This window comes from Mauremys reevesii, linkage group 6, assembly GCF_016161935.1.
Source record: "Mauremys reevesii isolate NIE-2019 linkage group 6, ASM1616193v1, whole genome shotgun sequence".
NCBI classification, from domain to species: Eukaryota; Metazoa; Chordata; order Testudines; family Geoemydidae; genus Mauremys; species Mauremys reevesii.
Genome location: NC_052628.1, coordinates 12,492,625 through 12,517,387, shown reverse-complemented (window position 1 = coordinate 12,517,387; position 24,763 = coordinate 12,492,625). Strand labels below are relative to the sequence as shown.

At 44.2% G+C, this 24,763-nt stretch overlaps 1 protein-coding gene across 3 annotated transcripts in view; it reads left to right on the top strand.

Moving 5' to 3' along the window:
• The window catches only part of LOXHD1 (lipoxygenase homology PLAT domains 1), a 289,434-nt gene that overhangs the window by 176,225 nt on the left and 88,446 nt on the right, over nucleotides 1-24,763 (top strand). For all 3 annotated transcript variants that reach the window (XM_039545016.1, XM_039545015.1, XM_039545017.1), the window contains 8 exons: nucleotides 2,010-2,164; nucleotides 3,323-3,456; nucleotides 4,245-4,393; nucleotides 6,139-6,243; nucleotides 7,591-7,719; nucleotides 8,701-8,865; nucleotides 12,175-12,356; nucleotides 15,980-16,096. In XM_039545016.1, the coding sequence (XP_039400950.1) occupies nucleotides 2,010-2,164; nucleotides 3,323-3,456; nucleotides 4,245-4,393; nucleotides 6,139-6,243; nucleotides 7,591-7,719; nucleotides 8,701-8,865; nucleotides 12,175-12,356; nucleotides 15,980-16,096 (1,136 nt within the window). The remainder of the gene's footprint in view (nucleotides 1-2,009; nucleotides 2,165-3,322; nucleotides 3,457-4,244; nucleotides 4,394-6,138; nucleotides 6,244-7,590; nucleotides 7,720-8,700; nucleotides 8,866-12,174; nucleotides 12,357-15,979; nucleotides 16,097-24,763) is intronic.

Genomic DNA, 24,763 nt, shown 5'->3' with positions numbered 1-24,763 from the left:
ATAGATTCCTTACTAGGCATATTCATACAGAACTTTGAGCAATTCATTTAAACCACAATACAGAAATGTATTTCCTGCACCCCTCAGAAGTAGTGCAAAGCCTTTGGAGAGTCAGGGGTAATGAAAGAGCTGAGGGAGAGCGTGGGTGTGGGTGGGAGAAGTATGGAACAGGATTTTTTTGTGTGGGGGAGAGATTGTTAGGGAGCTGGGGAGCCTCCCCCATGCAGACCCTGGCTGACCCCTAGCCACTCCCATTCAGTCGGTCACATCTGCCCCTATCCCCATGTGGCCCTGCAGTCCTCCTCCTGCATCCACATGTGACCCTGCAGCCCCTCTCCCCCAAACTCATGCGGTCCTGCAGCCCCCCTCCCATTCAGTTCATGGCTCAATGCTGTCACCCCACTAGCTCCTGTCTGTCCCTCCCACAAGCCCTTCTGAATCCCAGTCTGCTACCCTCCTGTAGCCCCGGGTGCCCCACTCTGTCCATCCTGTGCCTCCTCACCTGGCTCTACTGTGAGGAACACACCTCTTCCCCAACCTCTCCGCCCTCTGGCTGCCCTCTCTTCTGGTGCCACAGCAGCCCCTGGCCGGTGAAATGCATAATTGCAGCGCCTCTCCAGCAGACTCTATATTCTGCAGAGAAAAAAAATCTGAATGAATTCTGTGCGTGCACAGTGGCGCAGAATTCCCCCAGGAGTAAGCATGTAATTAGCCTGTGAAGCTTACTGCTACAAGATATCATTGAGGCTAAGGGTTTAGGAGGTTTAAAATCCCAGCTTCAGCATTTATATGGCGAACAAGAATGTACGACATTACAATAGATAGGGTAAAAAATAAGATCTAAATCCTCATGCTTCACAGCAGAAGCAAATGTGGGGGTTTGGAAGAAACGTCCTAAATGGCTTGGTTATTCCACAGTGGCCCAGTAGGGGGTTCTTGAAGCTTCCTCTGAAGCATCTAGTGTTGACCACTGTTGGAGACTGAATATTAGACTAGATGAGTGTATATGTAACCCACACACCTGCTAGATGTGGTGCTCTGTCCCATCTAGTGGCACTGAGACCACTTTGAGAGAAAGATTAATGAGTCTGCTCTACAGCCTTAGCTACCAGCCATATGGCTTGTAGTTCATGGAGTAGAGCAGGGGTCGGCAACCTTTCAGAAGTGGTGTGCTGAGTCTTCATTTATTCACTCTAATTTAAGGTATTGTGTGCCAGTAATACATTTTAACGTTTTTAGAAGGTCTCTTTCTATAAGTCTATAATATATAACTAAACTATTGTTGTATGTAAAGTAAATAAGGTTTTTAAAATGTTTAAGAAGCTTCATCTAAAATTAAATTAAAATGCACAGCCCCCTAGACTGGTGGCCAGGACCCAGGCAGTGTGAGTGCCACTGAAAATCAGCTCGCGTGCCGCCTTCGGCACATGTGCGATAGGTTGCCTACCCCTGCAGTAGAGGCTCATGCATTTAGCTTCAGGAGTCCCAGGTTCAATCCTGATGACTGGAGTCTGTCGGCATTACATAAGTTAGTGAGCAAATAACCTGGCTAGGGAAGGTTAAAATAAAGCCCAAGTAAGAGTTCAGTTCAAGACCCTTTCCTCAGAACTGGCTTTATTATCACAAAAGGATTGGAAACAAGAGTAAACAACTCAAAACACTTGGTCCCAGCCAAGCTAAGAGGGCAGAGGACACACCATTCTTCCTTGCTCTCCTGGCCTGCTGATAGTTCCCATGGAGGGAGGGACTTACCTCAACTCTTACTTCCTCTAGAATGATCCAGAAGCATTCCTTTATATAGCATCTGGCAAGCAGTCACATGGCCATCACCTGATCCCTCTCCATCATGTGCCCTGTGTGGACCACAACTCAGAACAAACTTCATCTTAATAGGGCTGGCCATGCCTGTGCTTATAGACCAGCATGTTGTTATAATGGACCACTGGTCTGATCCAGCATGACAGTTCTTACGTTCCTATGTCATCTCTTCTGTGCAACTTCCCTTACAGAGAACACCTATGAGGTCCATGTCATCACTGGGAATGTGTGGGGTGCTGGGACTGATGCTAATGTCTTCTTGAGCATCTATGGCGAAGGAGGAGGAGACACTGGTGAGCGCCAGCTGAAAAGGTCCAACCACCTGAACAAGTTTGAGAAGGGCCAGGTAAGGCATTAATTAGTCACTCAAGCAAGCAAAAGGCAGGTATGATCCTCTGTCCTTGAACACAAGCTGCCGGTCCTTCATTGCTACATCTTCTCAGTAAACCTCAGGCTCTTCTTTGAATTAAAAGTTTGGACATCTGGTTTTCTCTCTGAAACAAATAGAGCTGGGAAATATCTCAATATGTATTTCAGTGAATATTCACTTGAATGAAAAACTGGATTTGCTCCACCTGGGTTTGTGCCTCTTTTGTGGTTGGATTCCTGCAAGTGTTCTGGTGATGTAATTTACTGGCAGAAATGTTTGTAAACTGCAAATTTTAAATGGATATTAGATAATATATGTCAGAATTAATTGTGAATGTCTGAATATTTGCATTGGAAAATTGATCCTAAAAGTTACACTCATCTGGTCAGGGAGCAAAAACAATATCATGTGACCTATCTGTCCAGTTATAATTAAAACAGTGCAGTTTGCAATCAACAGAGCAACTGTTACTAGTAGGAATTATTCAGAGAATAATTTTGAATAATGAAAAAAACTGAGAAAATGGTAAACTGCTTGCAGGCAACTTGCAACAAGCAAAGAGGCTAAATTTGCCACATAATCTGTTTATTATGAATTATTAGCTCAGATCTAATAACATTATAATCTGAGCATCATTATTTAAGTCGGAGGAATTCTAAGAAAGAGACATAACACCTTATGCTTTTGGTAGCAGAAGAAGCCCAAAGTCTATCAACAAGCTAATTGCACTAAGGTTTCTAAATAGCATGACAATAAAGGCTGTATTGTCATATTGTTATTGTTGTTAATGGGGAAACTTTATGGACGCTGCAAATGACAAAGGGAGAAATTCTTCAGTAGCTTCAGCAAAGCATATTGAAGTCCCCAGGAGTCTGTCCATGGACTTAAAGGGCCTTTACATCTGGTTTCAGATGCTTCATTGCAAAGTGGATTCCAACAAGAGATAAGAACTCTGGAAAGACTAAGAGATAGGAGAGACAGATTAAAGCTGCTGATAATATGATTTTAATATCTGAGAAAGCACGAGAGAGTTTTAACTTTTTTTTTTAATGGAAAAAATACCTTGTCCAGGGCACTGACTCCTTGTAAACTTGGGTGTGAAACACCAGTCTGCCTCTGTTTCTGCTTTTGCAGGAAGATATATTCACTATCAAAGCCATTGATCTGGGAGTACTGAAGAAACTGCGGATTCGTCATGACAACTCCAGCGGCAACCCAGCCTGGTTCCTGGACAGAGTGGAGATTGTTGATCTCAAGGACAACACCAGGTGAGCAGATTGCTGCACTCCATTCGTGTGATCAGACGCATGGGATTCATACTTCCGGTCAGATAAATATAAAGCCTTAGAAATACAAAGAACATAATGATTTTGTTACATGTGTCACGAATCCAGACTGGATGAGCCTCTTAAAATGCTAAAATAATGGTGCTTTTGGATGTGGGGATGGCTGTCTCAGGTGTGTGTGTGTGCGAGAGGGTAATAAACCAATGGGCTAAATCCAAAGGTCCTGACCCAGGCAAATTCCCAGTAACTTGAGAGGGAGCAGACTGAATAAAACTTGAGCCCCCGATCCATCGGAATGCTTAAGCATGTGCTCAACTTCAAGCATGTGAATAGATCCATTGACTTTAGTGGGGCTACTCCCATGTTCAAAGTTAAGCATGTTCATAAGTGCTTTGTTGGTTTGGAACCTGAGTGAGGACCTCAAGACTCATTCTGTTATTTGTAAATATAAAGTATATTTTGCTGTGAGACAGTCATTAACCCTTAGGTTATTTATCTGCTTCTGGGCCTCAAAATGAAATGAGCCAGGTGGGACTGATAGCTTGACACTCAGTACCTATCAGAAGGCATCAATTACCAGGCCTGGATAAGTCCACACAAAGGGAACAAAAGACAAGGAAGGAGACACATTTATGCTTATCAGCTTTGAGTGCTGTTACTCTTTGTTAACGAGCCTCTCATCTTTGCTAATTACTGCTGTTCATGTCTGTGAAGTACTCTGAAGATGAAAATTCCTGTGTGAATGTTGTGTGCCACTGTTATTCTTGCAGGTATTATTTCCCATGCCAGCGGTGGTTGGCAGGTGAGGAAGATGATGGTCAGATTGCCAGGGAGCTGGTCCCAGTGGATGAAGCATTTATAAAGAAAGATTCAGACAATGATCATCAATCTCTTGCCTCACTGGGCCTGGAACAGAAAGGTTTACATCAGTCTTGTGTTTCTTTCAATAAGTAAAAGGAAGACAAGTTATTAATAGCTCTGAGACCACTATCAATTAGAGTATTTATTAGGCCACAAGAAAGTCCCCTCCTGGATTGTCAGGGTTCCCTCCCCACTCTGAACTCTGGGGTACAGATGTGGGGACCCACATGAAAGACCCGCTACGCTTATTTCTACCAGCTTAGGTAAAAACTTCCCCAAGGCACGAATCCTTTCCTTGTCTTTGGACGGTATTGCTGCCACCACCAAGTCAGTTAGACAAAGATTCAGGAAAAGGACCACTTGGAGATCCTATTTCCCCAAAATATCCCCCCAAGCCCCTTCACCCCCTTCCCTGTGGAGGCTTGAGAATAATATACCAACCAATAGGTTAACCAAGTAATGTTGACAAGAAGGTGTGAGTATCAACAGAGGGAAAATTATTTTTTGTAGTGACCCAGCCACTCCCAGTCTTTATTGGGGCCTAATTAGTTAGCAATGGGTACAGGTTTGGATATGAAACTGACCAGGTGCCAGTGACTAAAACCAGAGATTTGTTGCTATCAAGGGAAGGAACCTGAAGGTTTATCTTTTTTTCATTCAGCACCCTGCTGTCTTATGATCAGAGGTGGTGCTAGCCCATTGGGGGCCGTCTAAAAAAGCAAATAAGGGGCCCCCTTGAGCAGCTTGGGGACCTATGCAATTGCTTGGTCTGCTTATGCCTAGTGCCAGCTCTGCTTATGTTTATCTTCCTGAAACTACCTTGTATCCAATCTACTTGATTGTCCATGCCAGCAACTGAATAATGATGCAATCATGGGGCCTGATCCTGCAAGGTGATGAGTGTCCTGGACTTCCACTGACTCCAGTGGGAGTTGAGAGCTTTAAGCTAAGCACCTGCACCCATATTTATATAGCTGAATAAGTGGGCTAATTTTCAAAAATGTTGAGCACCCAGCAGCTCCCATTGACTTCAGTTGGAGCTTCTGGCTGCTCAGCACTTCTGAAAATCAGGACACTCGTTTGGGTGCCTAAATATGGATTGATGAGTCTAACTTTAAGCACCCATTTTTGACAATCTTGGCTTATTATTTTGTAGTATTGTGGAGACAACTTCTAGGAATTTCCACAGTTCTGAAGTTTGCCACACTTTTCAGATGATGGTGTTGTGGGAAACTATGCAAATCTTGTACAGTGAAGGGCTGTCTGCATATATAAAATCTGGTGCTGTAAATGGAATGTTATTGTAGATTGCAGCAGGAAAAAAATCTGAGAAGCATGTGAGACTCCCAGGAAAGAAATGGGAAGCAGGGCTGCCCGGGGGTTCAGGGGGCCTGGGGCAAAGCAATTTTGGGAGCCCCTTCCATAAAAAAAAGTTGCAATATTATAGAATACTATATTCTCATGGGGGCCCCTGTGGGGCCCAGGGCCTGGGGCAAATTGCCCCACTTTTCCCCCTGCCCCCACCCCTCTGGGCAGCCCTGATGGAAAGTCTGAACAGCTCTGTCTTCTGTAAAGATGGAGAAAGCCTTACTGAATGAAGAGCGGTCGCGGATCCTGCAGCCCAGCAGTCCTGTTTCACTCTAGCAAATATCAGTACAAGCGACAGGAATTACTGTCAGAGCTTTAGGAATACAATCTGACTGTCCAAAAATAAATAAATAACACGTGCAATGAAACAAGAAGAAACAGAATTAATGGCTGCTCAGTGTTCACACTCTCAAATTAAGAAATGCTTTTTGACAGCTAAATCAACTACTTATACTGTGAAAGTGAAAACAGGGGACAAGAAGAATTCTGGGACAGATGCCAATGTCTTCATCATTCTTTACGGAAATAAAGATGACACGGGTAAGAACCAAGTACAGCCCATGTATGTGTGAGAGAGATGGGGTCCGTGCTGTTCGTATAATTGACTGAAATGGCTGAGGAGTGTGGGGTTGTTATTTTTTTGCTTTCCTCAATACAATATCTGTTCTTAGTTAAGATGATTTCATATTCTTACTGTAAGTCTTTTTCTTATCAGAGTGCATATGGAAGCCAATGTTGTTTAGCATTTTAGTTACTAGGGGATAGAGCCTCAGCTCCTGCAAATCACTGTTGTTTCATGGGCTTCAGTAGAGCTAGGCCAATTTACACCAGCTGTGTAAGCCGAATTGTTGACAGCATAGATTAAAACAAAGAGTAGGAAAACAGAACACTGGGTCTGGGTCAACTCATTTGTATCCCAGCAAGGAATCAGCCCACTCTAGATACCCAGCTCATCTTCAACTGCTGAGATGTTGCAGAAATATTTGATCTGTTGATGAGTAAACCCTGTTGGGACCGACACGATGCATATGTAGTGAATCTTAGTATTTGTGAAAGTGACAGACACTGAAGAGAAGTGTCGGGCAAATTCCCTTACACAACTCGGACCACATCTCTAGCTGGCCCTTCAGCAGCATAGTTGCTGTGGCATTGAAGGGAGACCTCTCAACTCAAGAGAGATCTGATGTGTATTTTAGTGGGTTTTTTATATTCAGTTGAAAATCTAGGGTTCAGTGTGACAAAGGACAGATTGGACACCATGTCTCCAGAGGTGAAAGACCATTTATTACACTGTAGCCACATCCCCTGTTCCTGTTTACAATCCCAAAGTATTGATTTTTATACATTAAACCAGGGATACTCAGACTGCAGCCAACGAGCCGCAAGTGGCTCTTTAATGTGTCTCCTGCAGCTCTTTGAAGCACATGATATTAAAACACTGTGTGATTTAATTATTAACCAATCTAAGTTATTAACCAGTCAGCATAAGTGCTGGAAGTAGGTGTGCTGGGGATCCTGCCACACCCCTTGGCTTGAAGTGGTTTCCATCATACACAGAGTTTACAGTTGGGTTCAATGACTCTCTGCCTCCCGCCCACACACACACTATATAAATTGTTCCAGCATCCCTACCAATCAGGATGCTTTTACTATGTTATTAACCAATTATAGATAATAATATAATAATACACGGTCTGTCATTTTACTGTGAGAATAATTATACACACACACACACACACACACACACACACACACACACATATAGTAAATGAAACAATGAATTCACACTACATTTTTGGGTAATGCTGATTGCTAATTTGGCTCCTGAACCACTGAGATCTGAATGTCATTGCACTAAACAATGTCTGTATGTGCTGCAACAAACAGGGATAATCAATTTAAAGGCCTCCAAAACTAACAAGAACAAATTTGAACGTGGGAAGCTCGATGAGTTTACAGTGGAATCTGTGGACATTGGAGACCTGAAAAAAATAAAGATTGGCCATGACAACAAAGGTAAGATGACCTGGCACAACATAGCTTTCCTTGTTCCACGTTGGGGTGGGAGAGGGTGTTATATTTGGAAATATTCATTTCATGACTTATTTATTAACATGCTGGACATTATTATCATCACAGGCTTGGTGCTTTTCAGACAAATATACAGGCTCTTTCCCCAAGGAGCCTGCAATTTAATTTAGACGTGGTACAGCAGTGGTGGCAAACGAGGTGTGAGGAGTGTTGAAACACAGCAGTTTTTTCATCCTTTTGTAAGCTGTGATATTATAGCAGGAGGAGTATGCACCAGGGTGGAAAGGCTGCCCAGGAGAAATGCACATTGCAAGGGAATTTCTATACAAAACCATTATTCCAGGAAAGGGGTGATGCCAATCCTCTGTCTGGCTTTATAACCACCTTGTGGTATATATTCAGGGCATTCCTACCTGGTTGCTATGCTTTAAAGTGATCTGGATTTCAAAATTGGATCTGCAGATAATAAAACCCAGGTGTTAAATTCACACAAAGGGCCCAGGTTTTCACATGTGACTAGTGGTTCCAGATGCCTCAATTTTTGAATGCCTAACTTCAGACATTTTAAAGGGACCTGATTTTCAGAAAGTGCTGCAAACCCTCCCTCTGATAATGCGGCCCCTTTAGTCTCCCACTGGACAGTCCGACTCTGAGGCACCCCAAACCCCTCGCCACTTTTGAAAAAATTGGCCTCAAGTTCTGACGAAAGAAGCAAGAGTGAGCAAGAGTCTAATGGTGACCAGTGAGCTCCTCCTGTGTTCTGACCCTGGTTTTCACTCCCTCTGGGACTTTGGGCAAGTCACTTAGCAGTAGCCTGTCTACCGCAAGTGACTTGTCTGTAAAACAGGCTGATAACACTTACCTCTGTCACAGGGATCTTGCAGGATGAATTAATTAGTTCATTGTCTGTAAAGCGCTTTGCTGGTGAAAAGTGCTATTCACGCTGAGTATAATCTCCTGCTGCAGGTGGCTCTGCTGGCTGGTTTCTGGAATGGGTGGAAATTGATGCCCCGTCACTTGGGCAATGCCTGAAGTTCCCTTGTGGCCGCTGGCTGGATAAATCAGAGGACGATGGAGCCACGGAGAGAGATCTCTTCCCTGCACAACTGCAGACAAAAGAATATGTTCCATGTATGTAGAGTTTTGCCTCATGGCAGACATTGAATTGCTCATCTCTAAGCCCCCTGCTTTTCCCTTTCCCTATTTCTGTGGGGTGGGAATCCACTGTGCTTCTCATCTCTCACATTCACAACTTTGAGGCTCTCTCTGACTCTTCTCCACACATGCTGGCTGTTGCCACATCTTGTCACTTCTGCATCCATGGCTTTTTTAAAATCTACCCCTTCCCTTTATAAGGAAAGATGGTCCAGTAGTTAAGGTGCTAGCCTGGGACTTGGAAATGGAGGTCTATTCCTTGCCCTGCCACAGACTTCCTGTGTAGCCTTGGCCAAGTCACTTAGCCTGTCTGTGTGCCTCAGTTCTCTTTCTGTAAAACGTGGACAATAGGACTTGCCTTCTTCACAGGACTGTTATCAGGATAACTAACCTTAAAGACTGTGAGGCACTCAGATACTACAGTAATGGGGACCATAGAGCTACCATAGATTTATGGATTCTTTCTTCTCTCCCCTGCCCAAACCCTGGTTCATGCCATTGTTCCTTCTCACCTGGACTATCCTCCTCTCTGGCCACCCTGATCTTTACCGTCCCCTCTTCAAACTATCCAGCAGTCAGAAGCTAAAATAATCTTTTTCTGGTGATGCTCTGACAGTGTCCCCTCATTCACGTCCCTATCTCCGCTGCTGCTCTGACCATGGCACCCCCTGTCTCTCAAGCACATTTGCACTTTCTTTCCACATAAAACATTGGGGGTGGAAGAAGGGGTGCTCCTTGTACCCTTCCCCACCACCCTCCCTGGTGCGTTCAGTCTGCTGTCAGATACAACTGGCCCCAGGTTTGGAATAATAAATATACAGACACATGGGATGAATGTCAACACATCGCAAGGCCTCTGCAAACATAGATCACACCTAGGGATCATCAGTGTCACATTTCAACCCTATGGGACTTAACCAGTGCATAACCCTTGCGCTGGTCCTCTTCAGAGGAATGACTGTCACCAATAGTACCATGGTTTTGCTTCTCACCGTGTTTTTCCTGAGATGTATCACACATGGTAATATGATACATGACTTGAGTGGGTAATTTATTAGGTGTGTTACGTGACATAAGAGTTTCTGGAATGCCAGCTCTTCATGTACAATATGTGCAAAGCTTATTTGTGTCAGCAGCCCTTCTGCAGCGTCTGGAACCAGCAATCAGGGCTATGGAGAAAGAGACTTGCAAGAACCAAGTGTAAAATACACATGTGCGTAAATACACCTGTTGTACTATTCACAGTATTCTAATTTCCCAACCATTAAAATCGTGATTTCAGATGGCCACTAAAATGGTCTGACATGTCTCATGATCGCTCACGCCAAATGATTTCCCTGAGCATAGAGGATGAAAACATGTTCTTGTCGTGCCCGCTAAAACAGTGCCTGTGGGGTACAACCTGCAAACAAAAGGGGATTCTGACAGCTGAGAGCTGTGACCTTGTTACGGTGCTGTGTTGTTGACTCAGTTCTAAGCTGATGTTAATATTCAAATAGAAAAACAAACATGGCAGACTTGAGAAGAGCCGATCATTTTTATTCCATAACACATAGCAGGCGATTTTGGTCTCCCGGATTAGTTCTTTATTTTTACATATTGCAGGAAACTATTTCAGTTTATCTGCAGCACAGGCGAATAGGTTTCATTGGTTCTGGCAAAAAAGAATATTAAGTACCTTCAGGCTGATTGTCTCTAAAATCAAACTTCTTCATCTCTGTTCTCCTGAGAGCTGTGTTTAGAAAGCCTGGATAGTTAATGAATGATTATGCTCTGATATGCATAATCACAGTTACTCCAGCAATAATAGAAGTGGTGCCAGAAATATGCCATCTGTTCTGATCTAGGATGCTGAGTCCTAGAACTCCCAGCAATAAAGTATAACAACGAATATTGCAATGGGTGGAGTGTGGGAGAGCACAGGATTATAAGCAGCTCAGAAGGAGGCATGGAAAAAGGAAGTGAATGGTTGAAGTGGGGTTCGCTATACATAAACAGGCAAACCAAAGAGAGCGGAAGGCCAACCAGAATGACAGAGAAGGCATAGAAGAAATGGAAGCCATGGTAACTATGGGCCAAATTCTGCACAACTCTTATGGAGACCGGTAGCATCCGAAGTGTGAGTCAGCAAAGAGATTATCTCTGTTAGGGTTCAAGAACTGCAAAGAGGCCTTTGATAATTTTAAATAAAATAAATAATATTAATGCTGAGCTCTTGTGAGGCACTTTTCATCCGTATATCTCAAAACACTGAACAAAAGAGAGTAAATATCATTCTCCACATTGGGAAACTGAGACACAGAGAGGGGAAGTGACTTGCTCAAGGTTATGTAACAGGTCAGTGGCAAAGCCAGGAATCTGTCCTGGTCTTGTGGCCCCCCAGGCAAGTCCCCTACATCCTGGGCTAGTCTATTTCTTACATCAGGAAGAATCTGAAAAGGAATAAGAATCAGAAAGAACTGTAGGAAGTATGGAATTAAAGGCAACAATAAATTCTAGAGAGACCAAAGTAGGAACAAGGAAGGATTAAAGGGTCCGATTCATTGTTGCTCTGCACCTTGTGTAGTCACAATTCTAATTTGGTAGCATTTTATGCCGGCTTTGCACTACTGTAGATAACTGGACAAGGTGCAGGGCATGGAGAATCTGGCCTCAAGAGAACACTAGATAAGAGAATGAAATGGAAATTAGGTCTTTAAAGTGAGAGACAGGTTCATATTCCCTCTCACCCCCACCCCGTCTGGTTGATGTTTCCTCCGCAAGCTAATACTTAAAATAGTCCAGAAGTTTGAATGAGGTTTATATAGAATTTTTCATACCAGCTCCAGCTAGTTCAGTTTTGCCAGTTTGCTTAGTTACTCAAAAAGTCTTTTGAAGACTCAGCGTTCTGTGGGAGATGCATGTTTCAATGACTTTGCAGTATAAATATTCAGAGCTCTTTTGACTCCTAGGATTAAATCCAGTGGATCAGATTCCAACCTCAGTAAATCAGTATGAATTCAGAGTAGCTCTGTTGGCTTCACTGGTTTAAATGGAGTTCTCCAGATTTATGCTGGTGTAACTGAGATCGGAATCCAGCCTGACGGCTTGCAACGTAATGTAGCAGTTAATTGTGCATCACTTCTGTGTGTATAATTCCTAATGATGCTTTGTGAATGTTGACATTTCTAATCTAGGTTTGAGTTTGTTGTATTCTAAAATGAATTATAGACTTTCCCAGTTGGAAGCCTTGCTTTTCGCTCACAGCCCGGGGTTTTTTTTTTTGTTTTCCTCCGCTTAACTTAGTTGTCCCGTACGAGATCACAGTTTACACCAGTGACATCTTTGGAGCTGGCACCGATGCAGATGTTTTCATTGTTCTCTATGGAAGTAATGGGGTCTGCAGTCAACAGAAATCCCTGTGCCAGAACAAGAGAGAGCAAAGGATGTGCTTTGAGAGGAACTCGGTGGATCAGTTCATTGTGGAGGTAAAATAAAAAAATATTTGCTCTTTTGCAGGAGCAATGATTGGGTGAGGGGTTTAGGGACACAAAATGGAGAGAAAAGCAGTCGAGATGTGGAAAAAATGGAAAACGGACTCTTCATGACAGCTGGGTGAAAATTTTTGGATGACTAATTCTGGACAAAAGATGCATTTTTGGTTGACCAGAAACTATTTGTGAATTTGACATGAATTGTTTTGGCCATTCACAGGCTGGCCAGAGAAAGAAAAGATGGGGGTGCTGCTGGGCCCTTGTAACCTTTAGCTCATGGTCAGGGAACTCATGTGGAGACCCAGGCTTGAATCTCTGCTCTGAGTTCAAATCCCTCTTCTGGAATAGACCTCAGGCAGACTTTTTCCATTTACCAGTCTGAAAATTTCAGATGTGTTTCAGCCCAAACAGAATTTTTTTTCCAGTTTTTTGGAACTTCCATTGAACCAAAAAATCAATTACTTGCCCAGTGCTGCTCTTTACCTCTCTCCTTACTGGAGACTTGTGCAGGTACTTCCATGGAGGAGAAAGGATGGTCTGGTGGTGCGGGCATTAGCCTAGGACTTGGGAGTCCTGGATTCGTCCCAGTGCTGCTCCAGACTTCCTGTATGATCCCAGGCAAATCACCAAGCCTCCTTGTGTAACCCACACACCTTCTTGGTGTAGTTTTCTGTCCCATCTAGTGGCACTGAGACCCCCTTAGAGAGAGAGTCAAATGAGTCTGCTCTACAGCCTTAGCTAAGAGCCAGTTGGCTTTTAGCTCATGTGGTAGAGGCTCATGCACTAAGTTCCCCAGGTTCGACTCTGTCCACCGACAGACTGGTGTCTGTCGGGGTTACACTTGCACCTCAGGTTCCCATCTGTAAAATGGGGATAATAGCCCTATCTCACTGCATGTTACAAGGAAAAATACACTTAAAGCTCTGTAAGGAGCCCAGATACAGTAATAGGAGCAACATACGATTGATAAGTAGCAACCCCTGCCATTGCTCGCTAAGGACCTCATCTAGAACCTTTAATCAATTATAATTTCTCTTCCTCTTTCTCTGGCACACTTACACATATTCTCGCTTGCTCTCTGTCCCGCCAATAGTTTCAAAAAGGAACCCCTTCTAAGAATCAAAGGTAATGTCTGAAATTGCATGCACAAATGGGGGGGTCTATATGCACTATTTTGTGGGTGCACTTTCAGAAGGCACTTTTGAAAAGTTGCTCCATAATGCCTAATGCTTGTGTAGGAATATATAGAGGATCTGTTACCTTACTGTAGGAGCTATGATTTCTGAATACGTTGGACCAACTTTTCAAAGAGCCTGATGTATTCCTGATGTATTTGCAAACACATACATTAGTGTATGCAAAAGATACATTTGTGCACACCAGGGCCGGCTCCAGGGTTTTTGCCGCCTCAAGCAGCGGGGGGGTGGGGGAGGGAAACCGCGATCGCGAGCCGCTTTCTTCTTCAGCAGCAGATCCTTCCCTCTGAAATACCGCCGAAGAGCCAGACGTGCTGCCCCTTCCCCTTGGCTGCACCAAGCACCTGCTTGCTAAGCTGGTGCCTGGAGCTGGCCCTGGTGCACGCACATCAACCAGTTGTGTAGCTAACTGCCCATTGGCACATGCAATGCTGGATTCAACAGTCCTTGCTCACAGCAAACTCTCACTGAAACCAATGCATACCCAAGATTATGAATTGGCAAATACTGCAAGTTACACAGGTTTTTAAAAATCTGTCCCTATATATTATTTCTTTTTGCTATTTTCATCCACTGGGTACGAGAGAGACTAAGTTCCGCTTAAAACCTTTCTGTGTTTCTTTTTGTTTTGTTGTGGTGATGGTTTTTTAATAATTAAGACCAAACCTTAGAACATTTTTAAACAAATTAAATGTTTTTCACCTCAAATAGTTGTCCTAGGACACAAATCACAATAAACCCTCCTCTTTACGTCTTTCAAAGAACAGAACTTACCTCCATGGAGTTTCGCTGGAGTTATCTGTGATGGAGTCTGCCATTAATCAATCCATGTGTAAAAAATCTTGAACTGCACATTATTTTAATGTTGTAATCCTTAGGATTGATTTGCTCTTTAGAAGAAGCTGAGACATCAGTGCGTTTTAGACTAAGTACATGAAAATGCAGTTTGTTCTGTGGATTTAGAAGGACATATTAACTGGTCCCCAAAATTTATTTTTTTCTTTACCAAACAACAACAAAATAGCAGCAAAATATATTCTTCTTTCACCTATTCGTGAGGAGCCATAATTTGAAGCTCAGTAGACCTTGAAAATAATGCTGGGATTTCAGAAAATACACAGCTGAGAATTGCCTTTTTGTTTTAGTGGTTTTACTGCCGGTGCTGTTTGGTATTCTGCAGAAGGGGCAATAAAAGCATTAAAAAAACCCATTATCAGCTGCAGTTCTGAGTGGTGATTTTCTGGAGATGCCTAAAGCGGTGCAATAAACACATCTTTTTTTAATACTCATCTTTACAGTCACATGCCACTTCACTGCTACGTATAGATTGAATGCCTCATTGAAGGATGGTTATTCAGGCTGTGCAGAGGAAGAATAACATCGTTTCACCTATATTGATGTTTTTGGATGAATTCAGAGAATTTGAATTTTTATGCTAGTAAGAGATTGATAATGCTCTCTGTAGTCAACTCAGGTAGAGTGAATGCAGACCTCAAGCAAGCTTCTCTAACCAGTTCTGTTGCAGCACCAAACCCTGAATTGCAGCAACCAGTCTATTCGAATCCCCTGAAATTAGATGAACTGTGCTTCAGTACATGACAGTCTAGTCATGTTGGGGGCAAGCAGTAGGGGAACTAAATTGATACCCACAAACTTTTAACATTTGCAAGATTGAAAAATAGTTGGTGTACGAATCTCGGCAGGGAAAACGCTAGCTTAGCAGGCCCCTCCCATGTGAAAAGGAGGCATTCAGGCAGTGCTGATCTACACTCAAGTTGGCACCGAAATAAGAAAAGGTGCAAATCCAAACCAACGTCGTTATTTTGGTGCAACTATGTTTATTTTCAGAATATAAGTGGCTAAAGGAGCAACCAGAAAATGAGTGGCATTGACCTATGTGATTTGCTCAAAGTGGCAGATGGAGTCTGTGGCTGAGCAAGAAAGAGAGAGCAGATTTCTGGGTTCTCAATCTTGTGCTTTGATTTCAAGACCCTCCTTCCCCTGTAATAATCATGTATCAATAATCTAACACAGAGCTGTAAAAAACAAAACAAAACAAAAAACCCCCACAGTAAAGTTACAGCTTCTGAGGATTGGTTCAATTCCCATTCCAGCTGAAGAGCTTGAGGAAATGCTCCATACACAGACTTGTACCTATTTAACAGAATCTGTTCCCAAAATGTTGTTGTTTCAGTGCAAGTCAGTGTGAACACACTTATTTCAGAATAACAAGAATGTGGAGCCCCTCATTCCACATGCATATGGATGCTATAGTGAAGCTTATATTTGCGCCTTTGGGAACTTAATATAGACAGTAAATAAGAAAATGGACAGTGAATCAGTGGATCTTGGCTTCAGCTGTAAAGGAACTGAGGCTGCTGCCTATTACTCACTTCATAATCTTTTTTTTTGTTTCCGTAGCTGGAGGATGTTGGCGACACTATTGAGAAGATTCGTATTGGGCACAAAGGTGGAGGGCTTAATTCTGGATGGCATTTAGATCGGGTGGAGATACGGAGACTTTTGCCAAATGGGAAGGTAGGCATTGAATCATTGGACTTTGTAGAAGGCTTCCAGGGGCAGCTGCTTCTCAGCTTCCCAAAGTCGAGCTGCAATACACCAAGAATGATTACGAGTGAAAAATGACTCCCTGGAGAACAATGCTAGCTAATGAAGTAGCAAGAGCTTAGGGACCCTGGGGCAAACATTTATTATGGTGGTTTATTCTTCAAATGTTGATTCTAAAACTCTGCAGCTTAACAAAAAAAAATGCTTAACCTCCTCCCCTCCACCATTCTCAATGCACTTGTTGAGTAGAATAAAGGTATCTGGGCTCACGTTAGAGCAAAATATTTCAAGACTACAGATGGTTAACAACAGATTGATCAGACAACCAGTATGTCAGACGGATGGCCCAGTTATATGACTTTAAAAATTGAGGACCTGTCTGCTTTCGGTAGTTATGATAAAGCTCTCATGGTGGTTTTTGTAAGGGTAGACTTTTCCCCAGTTATCTTGGGGGAAAATACCCCTTCTACCACTGTTATGTAGTGCATGCTGGCTAATGTCCTCCCACCCCAGAGTTGGCTGCATTTCAGTGTTGTGAAATGACTGCTGTATGTGTAGTTTGTAATGAGTTTGGGCAACTTTGGAATGACTGTTCACTGTATAAATGCATATGCCGCTCTGTTGGTCTATAGGGGCCATACCTGAGCTGCAAACGCCAGGTGAGAATTTTCTGTGAGGCAGGAGTAGTTAAGGGAAACCATAATCAGATGTATGCTTCCCCCTTATATGGGGCATGTCAGGAGTGTCAGAAGAAATGTTCCTAGTGCTGAGCACTACAGAAATTGTGGGATGCTCCAGGATGTGGTTCTGCCCCTGGCTGTACTGGGGAGTCTGTTATAAATTTGGCCAGCCCTTGAGGCTCTCTAATTTGTGCCAAGAAGGTGCACCAGCCCTCACTAGCCTGGTATCGTTCTCTCACTACCTCTGGGCTGCTGCTTCTCTGCTGCACCTCCTGTAAGGCACAGAACAGAAACTCTCACAGGATATTTAATGCTCCATTTCTGCGTGGAGAACATTTCAGGTTTGACCCAGCTACCATTTTATTCCTGAGCCAGACAGGAAGCTCTTTATAATAAGGCCTAGGTCCACAAAAGGATTTAGGCACCTAATTGCACTTTAGGCACCCAAGTTTGAACTTCAGATCCTCAGATCCCTCACTTAGTTGCTGCCCAAGGCCCTGAGGTGCCTACGTTTCCACAGATAAAGTCCTTTAGGTACTAAAACTCTGCCAGTGGGAATGAGCACAGCTGCTTCAGTCCTACCACTCTTCACTGGGCCAGGGAAAGAGAGTGACTCCATAGCCTAGTGGTTAGGGCACTCCCCCGGGGTGCGGGAGACCCAGCTTCAATGCCCTGTACCAATGACTAGTTCATTATTTATACAAAGTGGAACAGTTTCAACAGGAGATATGGAGGGAGCCTCCCCTTCCCCTCCTTTGAATACCCCATAGCCCAGTGGTTAGGGCATCCTCCTGAGAGGTATGCGTTCAAATTCCTGCTCCACATTTGCACAAAAGGGCTTAGGCATCTAACTCCAAGAGAGGGTTCCTGGCTGTGAATCCCCAGCAGAGATAGGTGCCTCACTCCTTTTGAGGGGTGGGGTTTAGGCCACACCCCTCTCCATGGCATTTCCCTATTGGCTAGTTTAGGTAGCTCCCAGTTGAATGTGCTGTGTTTTGTGGATCTCCCGTTCTTATGTGCCTCCAGGGAGGTCTACACTACAGATTTACACTGGGCAGTGGCGCCACTGTGGTGCATCTGGTGAAGATGCTCTTAGGCAATGGGAGAGAGCTCTCCTGTTGGTCTAATAACTCCACCTCCGCGAGAGGCGGTAGCTATGTCAGTGGGGGAAGGTCTCCCGTCGACATCGCACTGTATCCAAGAGGTGTTGAGGTCAGTATAACTACATCGCTCTGCAGTGTATGCAAGTAAGTACGTAGTCTAGACCTGACCTAACTCTGCCCATACATTGTGTAGGGAGCTTGGTCACCTAATTGATTAGGCAGTGGGGCACATAAAGTTAGGCTCAGCGTTGCAACACCTAAGTCCTCTTTGTGTATCTAGTGCTAAGTGAACAGTGTTATAGGATGGGGACGGAGGTGTGTGATGTCTACAGAAGAAACATATGGGCGAATGGGGAAAATACCCCCGGGTTGACTGTAAACGGACTAGTTCTCAGACTGGATTTAGATAGGACTCTACTGCTAAGTGGATAATGGAGATGACTGAAGTGCTGTAAATGCAGTTTGGTAATCAAACATGGGTGAACTTGTAGCAATTGACTGTAGCAATCTCCATGGATTGGTAGCACTTATATTTCAGATTGCAAAGCCAAGCAAATATAGCAATGCATCAATACTATTGCTACTGCTGCTATTGCCATTGCTACTACAGTAACTATAATATGGAAACTTTAGTTATAATTAGGTACAATGAGGACACATGCTTATTATTTCTTATTGTTTGCCTTCTTCATCTCTTGAAATCCTAGCTCATCTGTTTGTGGGACCCAAGGGAGAGGCCAGAACCTCATCCAAAGATCTGAATTTTCCTTGACATCCCCTTGAATTTTGGAAGATTTGGATTCAGGTCTGACCTTTACAGACCTAGCCCATCTCTAGTTTCCATGCAGCTGTCCTCATTCATAAAGAATAAGGGAGAGAGTTATAGAAAATGACACTTACATATATCTATGTTTGCTATATGTAATGTTTTTTTACAGTTTTCCATTCAAACTCTGCAAGGGATGTTAGAAAAATGCTCCATTTAGAAATCACTATGTACACAAATTTCAGGCTTTCCAAGACCTTGAGCTGGCTGTTTTGGAAATCTCTGATTTCTAATCCCTGACAGAATTGGGACCAGTCCCCTTGGGAGGAGGCTTTAGAAGCATTTGAAGGGGTCCACAGTCACCTCCAATCTGGAGCCATGCCCCAACTGGCTGGTCAAGGTCAATGCCTTTGGCTATTATTGAAAAGAAATTGTTCAATGTCCATTAGAAAGGACACCAACTGGTGCCTTGAGACACAGCAACAGTCCAGTGTACCCCTACTAACTACCATTTGGCTTCAAACCACTCAATCCTGCATAATGCCATCAAGAAAAGTGGTAATGAACCAATGCCAGCAGTACCTGGCCTCCACTAATATCATAGATCCCTCTCTGTCTGGCTCCAAGGTGGGACATGGTACAGAAACAGCACTGGTGAATGACCTCCCCAGGGCAATGGACAGAGGTGAAAGAGCAACAAGGGATATTAGTCAATCTCTTATCTGCCTTTGGCAGTGTTTGGGCACATCTACACTGAGCTAGGGGTGTGATTCCAAGCTTGCATACACATACTCAATGAGAGTGAACATGAGTATGGCGTATGGGAGGTTATGGTCCCGACGAATGCTCCTGGAAGCCTGCAAAAAATATCCACACCCACCCACCTGCTAATGACTTTCCACAAGAGCCATCTGGGAAAACTGAGCCCACTGACACACAGCGGGCACCCTAAGTAGTAGGGGGGAGCAATGTGAGGGATCGCCAGTCTTGAACGTGGGTCCCCGAATAGTCTTCAGATTGCAGCCACCTCCTAGCAGCTTGCTGGCCCCACTGGGGAGTGTGGTGAAGTGGACCTTAGCTCACCATAGGCACCATCCATCAAGCTCCAAATCGATGGCTATTCTCTTTTCATTCCAGTATGTCCCGAAGCGTTATCACGATGGACAGCTGCTCCTCCTCCCCAAAGGCTCTGACATGCAAATTTCCACAGGGATAAATCCTATCACTGCTCCTGTTTCACATTTCTGTTCAACACAGGTTGCAATGTTGCAATCAGTCTGTGGCATACGGCTCTATGCATCCTGTCCATCCAGCTCAAACGGCCCTGTCTCCCAGAAAACTCAGTGCACAGGGATGCTGGATCCAAGGAAAGCCGATGCGATATTAATTACTAGGGTAATGCTTTGAGGAGGTGGCAAGCACCACCATTTCACCTGGAACCAGTGGTCCTTGGGTATAGCTGAGAACCTGCTTGACACAGGGCATGGCTCCTCTCCTGCCTTCTTCCCCACAGAAACAGCACGGACTCCTGATGCAGTATCCGCTAGGCCCTTCTCCCATCTCCTCCCCTCCCTCTCCTAGATGGTTGGCATTTTTCTTCACTGCTCCTGTAAGGTTCCAAAATTATGCTAGCCCACAGCCTATAGATGGGCAGCCTCTTTTTATATGTCCCTGTCTCCCACACTGGTAACAGGTAATTTCCACCCTCCCCAGAGGGGACTCTCTGTTTTCTTCTCTGTAGACTTCACCCCTAACACTTCTCCAACCCTCTTTCCAGCTCAGGCCTGTTAAACAGACATGCCCCCTTGCAGGGAAAATTTACTTCCTCAAACTCTTCCATGAGTTTCACCACTGCCTCCAGGGTTGTGGTTTGGTGCCTCCTAACCCAAAGACGAATGTTCTCCTGGAGGCCATGTAGAAATTGCTCAAGAATCATGAAGTCCATGATTTTGCCCACAGTCTGAGTGCCTGGCTTTAACGAGTGGGTGGCCCAATCAGTTAAACTTTGGGCGCATGCCCTGGGCTATACATATCTGGCCCATCTAGCAGCCCAAAACTTCTGCTGATATTTTTCTGTAGATAATCCCACATGGTCAAGTATGGCTACCTTAATGGCATCATAGTCCTCAGCCTGTTTGTCGCCCAAGGCCATGTAGGCCACTTGAGCTTCTCCTGCCAAATAGCATACTAACCAGAGAGCCTGTTTTCCCCTGTCCCAGCCAGCTCCCATTGCTACCATCTCAAATATCACTAGAGAAGCATTGGGGTCATTGGCAGGCCCTTTTACACAGGCTGACCCCCTGGCTCCAGTTACTATTCCCCATTTCGGGACCCACCAGTCTTGGAAGCAACTGCTGCTGTATTTGTGCTTAATCCCTGATAAATTCCTGCAAGCTCCTCTGTTTCTCTGCTTGCCAGGCCAGCAAGGATTCTCTCTCCAGTTTGTGTGACTGATGGAAAGATTGCGTGCTCTGCTGCAGCTCCTTCTTCTGGTCCACCAGCCACTGAAGAGTCTGCTCCATCATCCGGGTGCCAAATACTCGCAGAAGCCTCCCCCGTTATGCCTCTCAATTGCCACAATTTGGGGAGTCAAGATCCTGGGCAAGCCCCATGTGTCACAAGGCGTGGCGTCTCTCCTGCCTTCTTCCCCACAGAAACAGCATGGACTCCAGTGGTTGTGCCTTATTCTTTTATTTTAAATTCCCTCCATCACTTCTACAACAATCTGCATGCAACCGTTTATTTACAGTGCCAACAGCTCTTTTGGCCCTCTCCCCAAGACCTGAGAGGAACAGAGGTCTCCCTTCCTTGAGGCTTCCGAGTTACTGAGCTCAACTTGCCCTGGTCCCCTTCCTCTCCTCCCCCTTGGCACTTCTTTCCTACCTCTTTAACGGCCTTGGGCTCCTTAGATCATCCATCTAGCCAGCCTGATTGACTAATTACCCCTGCCAGCTTTCTCCATGGGAACTAATTAATATCTGAGTGCTCAGAGTGCAGGCTCACCTGTTTGCACCCTGCACTCTTGTGCCTTGAACTTTAACCTTTGTCAATAGTTCAATAGGAAATGGAGGCCCAGCAGAGAGAGGAGGTTAGAGCTGCCTACTGTCTCTCAATAGCGACCCTAAAGAAGTTTTTGGATCATTGCCATGGGCAGACTGCCGAGGAATCTGCATCCATTTCTCAGCCATAAGAAAAGTTGCCTCCGTATGAGAGAGTTCACTAAGTAAAGGATATGATAATTTCTTGTTTGGTAACAATGTTGTTTTAAGTGAATCAAAGGGAAAGGATGAAAGGAATAAGGATGTATAGTTTGAAAGATACAGTTGCTGAGCATGAGCAAGGAATTGCTTACAATCAGTCTTATAACTGTAGAAGGATAATTGAAGGTGGCTAGCACCGTTGAGAGATGCAAAACCCCCATCAGTGTAACACAGTGAGTCAAAAATACACAAACACCATACGTTAGTTGGCTGATATTCTTGTGTATGCGAGTGAGCAGCGCTGGAAAAATTCTGCCAAACTCCAAACTAGCAGTCATCTCTATCATGTTTCATACAAGGGAGCTTTTACACAACCATACTTTACAGTGCCAGTTTTCCAAAGCGGGGACACGAGGGTTGTGCCATTAGGCTACCATAGCAAGTCTGGGAGTGTGCAGGAAAGGATCAACCTTTCTGGACTTGAAATATGAGCTACATTCTGGGGCATGCAGGTTCTGTCCTCTGCCTCTTTGTCTGTTCTTTTGTGCTGTGCCCACCTGTAACCTCACCCATTCTTACAGCGTCAACTACCATATCTATGGTGTTGGGTTCAGAAAGCTGCCTCTCCACCTGCAGCTTCTACCCCTCTGCCTCACATTTGGGACTTTCCAACATTTAATCCTGGAAAATCTGCTGCCAATTCAAAGTAAACAAGCATGTTTCTAATGTCTGAGCCTCCCACCTTCTGTTGTCTCTCCCTTGTCCATCACCTTGAAACACTCCACTCTCCCCTCTGGCACCAAGCTCTCGCACACAGTTTCGTTTGATTCCTTTCTACTCTTTGGATTACTCTGTTGGTTTCCTTGAACCTTCTTCATGACATTCAGGGCTCACCCTCCTGTTCAAGCCTCTGCACAATATCCTCTTATTTCTGCCTGCTGCCTATGCTTCTCCCACGCTACCATTCTAAACACGCACTCATTTCCTTCTCTCACTTTCATACTTGCCTCTGCTTCCATGCCACCCATTGTGTAATCAGTTTGCAACTGGCATTTTGCTTAGAACGGCATAAAAGTGCTTTAGCCATAGAACTTATTTCACTTGGGGAACTGCTACAATCAGTGCTATTGAAAGCACTCTTCTGGTGGCCGAACCGGCATCTTCACTAGGAGAGTTTGTTGGTATAGATCTACCAGCAAGGCTTTACTGGTGTAGATTAAGCCTCTGATATTGATTCGGTATTTACTGAAACAGAGGAGTGCCACCTGCTGAACAATCAATATAATTTCCTGAGGCCCACAGGTGTTCCTCAGAGAGCTCCCATCCAAGGATCAACCCAGCCTGCTCCCGTTTAATTTGTGATAACCGATTGGGCTACAGCACACGTGGTGCTGTTGCCAGTTCTAGAGGAGTAAAAGAAATGGGTGTTTGACTCTATGGGGAATTTCAAGAGCACCACGCCCAAGGGAAAATATGCTTCCTGCCTGCTTGCCCCTATCCGGTCCACATGTTTGACTCAGCACTCTGGACAGCTCCACCTGCTCAGTGTCTGTCTGGTTGCCCTCTCTTCCGGCAGGGAGGTGGGTTCTAAACCAAGCAGGCAGGCAACAGTTACACCAGCATTTAAAGGATGTTAAGTCAGAAGACTGAGCAAAAAAAAACCTCACAACCTAAGATAAAGCAGAGAGAGCCACAATTCTGCTGAGCTTTGACTCTGGCATGTGAAAAAGAAGAAAGCAGCTCACTGCATGATGCCACTGTAATCAACCGCAGGATATTATGACCTGCCACAGGATAGCAATATGCTGCCAAAGCTTCTAAAAGCTGTTCTACCTGATTAGACTGTTAAGATGTATCTGTATGTTGCAAAAGAAAAAATGAGGTCAGTAACTTTTAGAGTAAATTGAAAGCTCTTGGGTAGGAAACTAATCTCATTGCATATCAGTAGAGCTCTGCCTGTGCATGTCAATTATATCTAATAATTATATTTCATTTGCTACGACTCAGACGGCTAAAGCACTGAGTTGAGCAGACTGTCATACTGCCTATAGCTCAGAGCCAAAAATCAAACTCTAATGAAACAAATCCCAGTTGTAAGCGCCGTGAGATTTTACAGTCGTTACTATAAAATAATACACTTTGTGTCACTGTAATAATAATACCATCACTAACAAGTCAGCTCCAATGGAAACTGCGGCAATGACATGGAGACAAGTGATTACAATACAGTTAACACTTGCCATGACTACTTTATTTCCATTGTGCAGGCTTTTAAGCTAGAGTCCCCCAAATACCATGTAACCTAATATATAATGTTCACAGCAATGACTCAGGCACATACAACCAACCATGATAATACTATCAGCATTTAGAATCAGTTAAAATTTAAAGCAACCCGTATGCTCCTTCAGTCATGGCTTTAATGGTGAATCACATTAGGAATCTCTGACTGTAACAGGGAATACCAACGCAGAGGCACAACTACAAAATGTCGTCTCTTCCTTCTCATTGCCACTAGATTATAACTGGGGCATACCACATCAACTGGTAGTTCTAATTGTAATGAATGGTTTGGAACGTAGAAAGAAAATACCGGTTACATTTCCTGGACTGCAGTCATTATGTGTAGAGCTGTATAAATCCGTGGATATCTATTTTTGCGGATCGTGGATCGGATGTGGATACAAATGTTGTACCTGCACAGGGCTCTAAATATAGGATCTTGAAGGCTGGGAAGCATCTGTCTGCAGCTCATAGTCTATGAGGCTGCTTCTTTGCCTTCGAGATCCTATATCCCCTCTACCCCCGTATGCAGAGAAAGGGGAGGTGATAGATCAAGAAGCAGATGTCTGCAGCTCATATCCCAAGAGGCTGCTTCCCCACCTTCG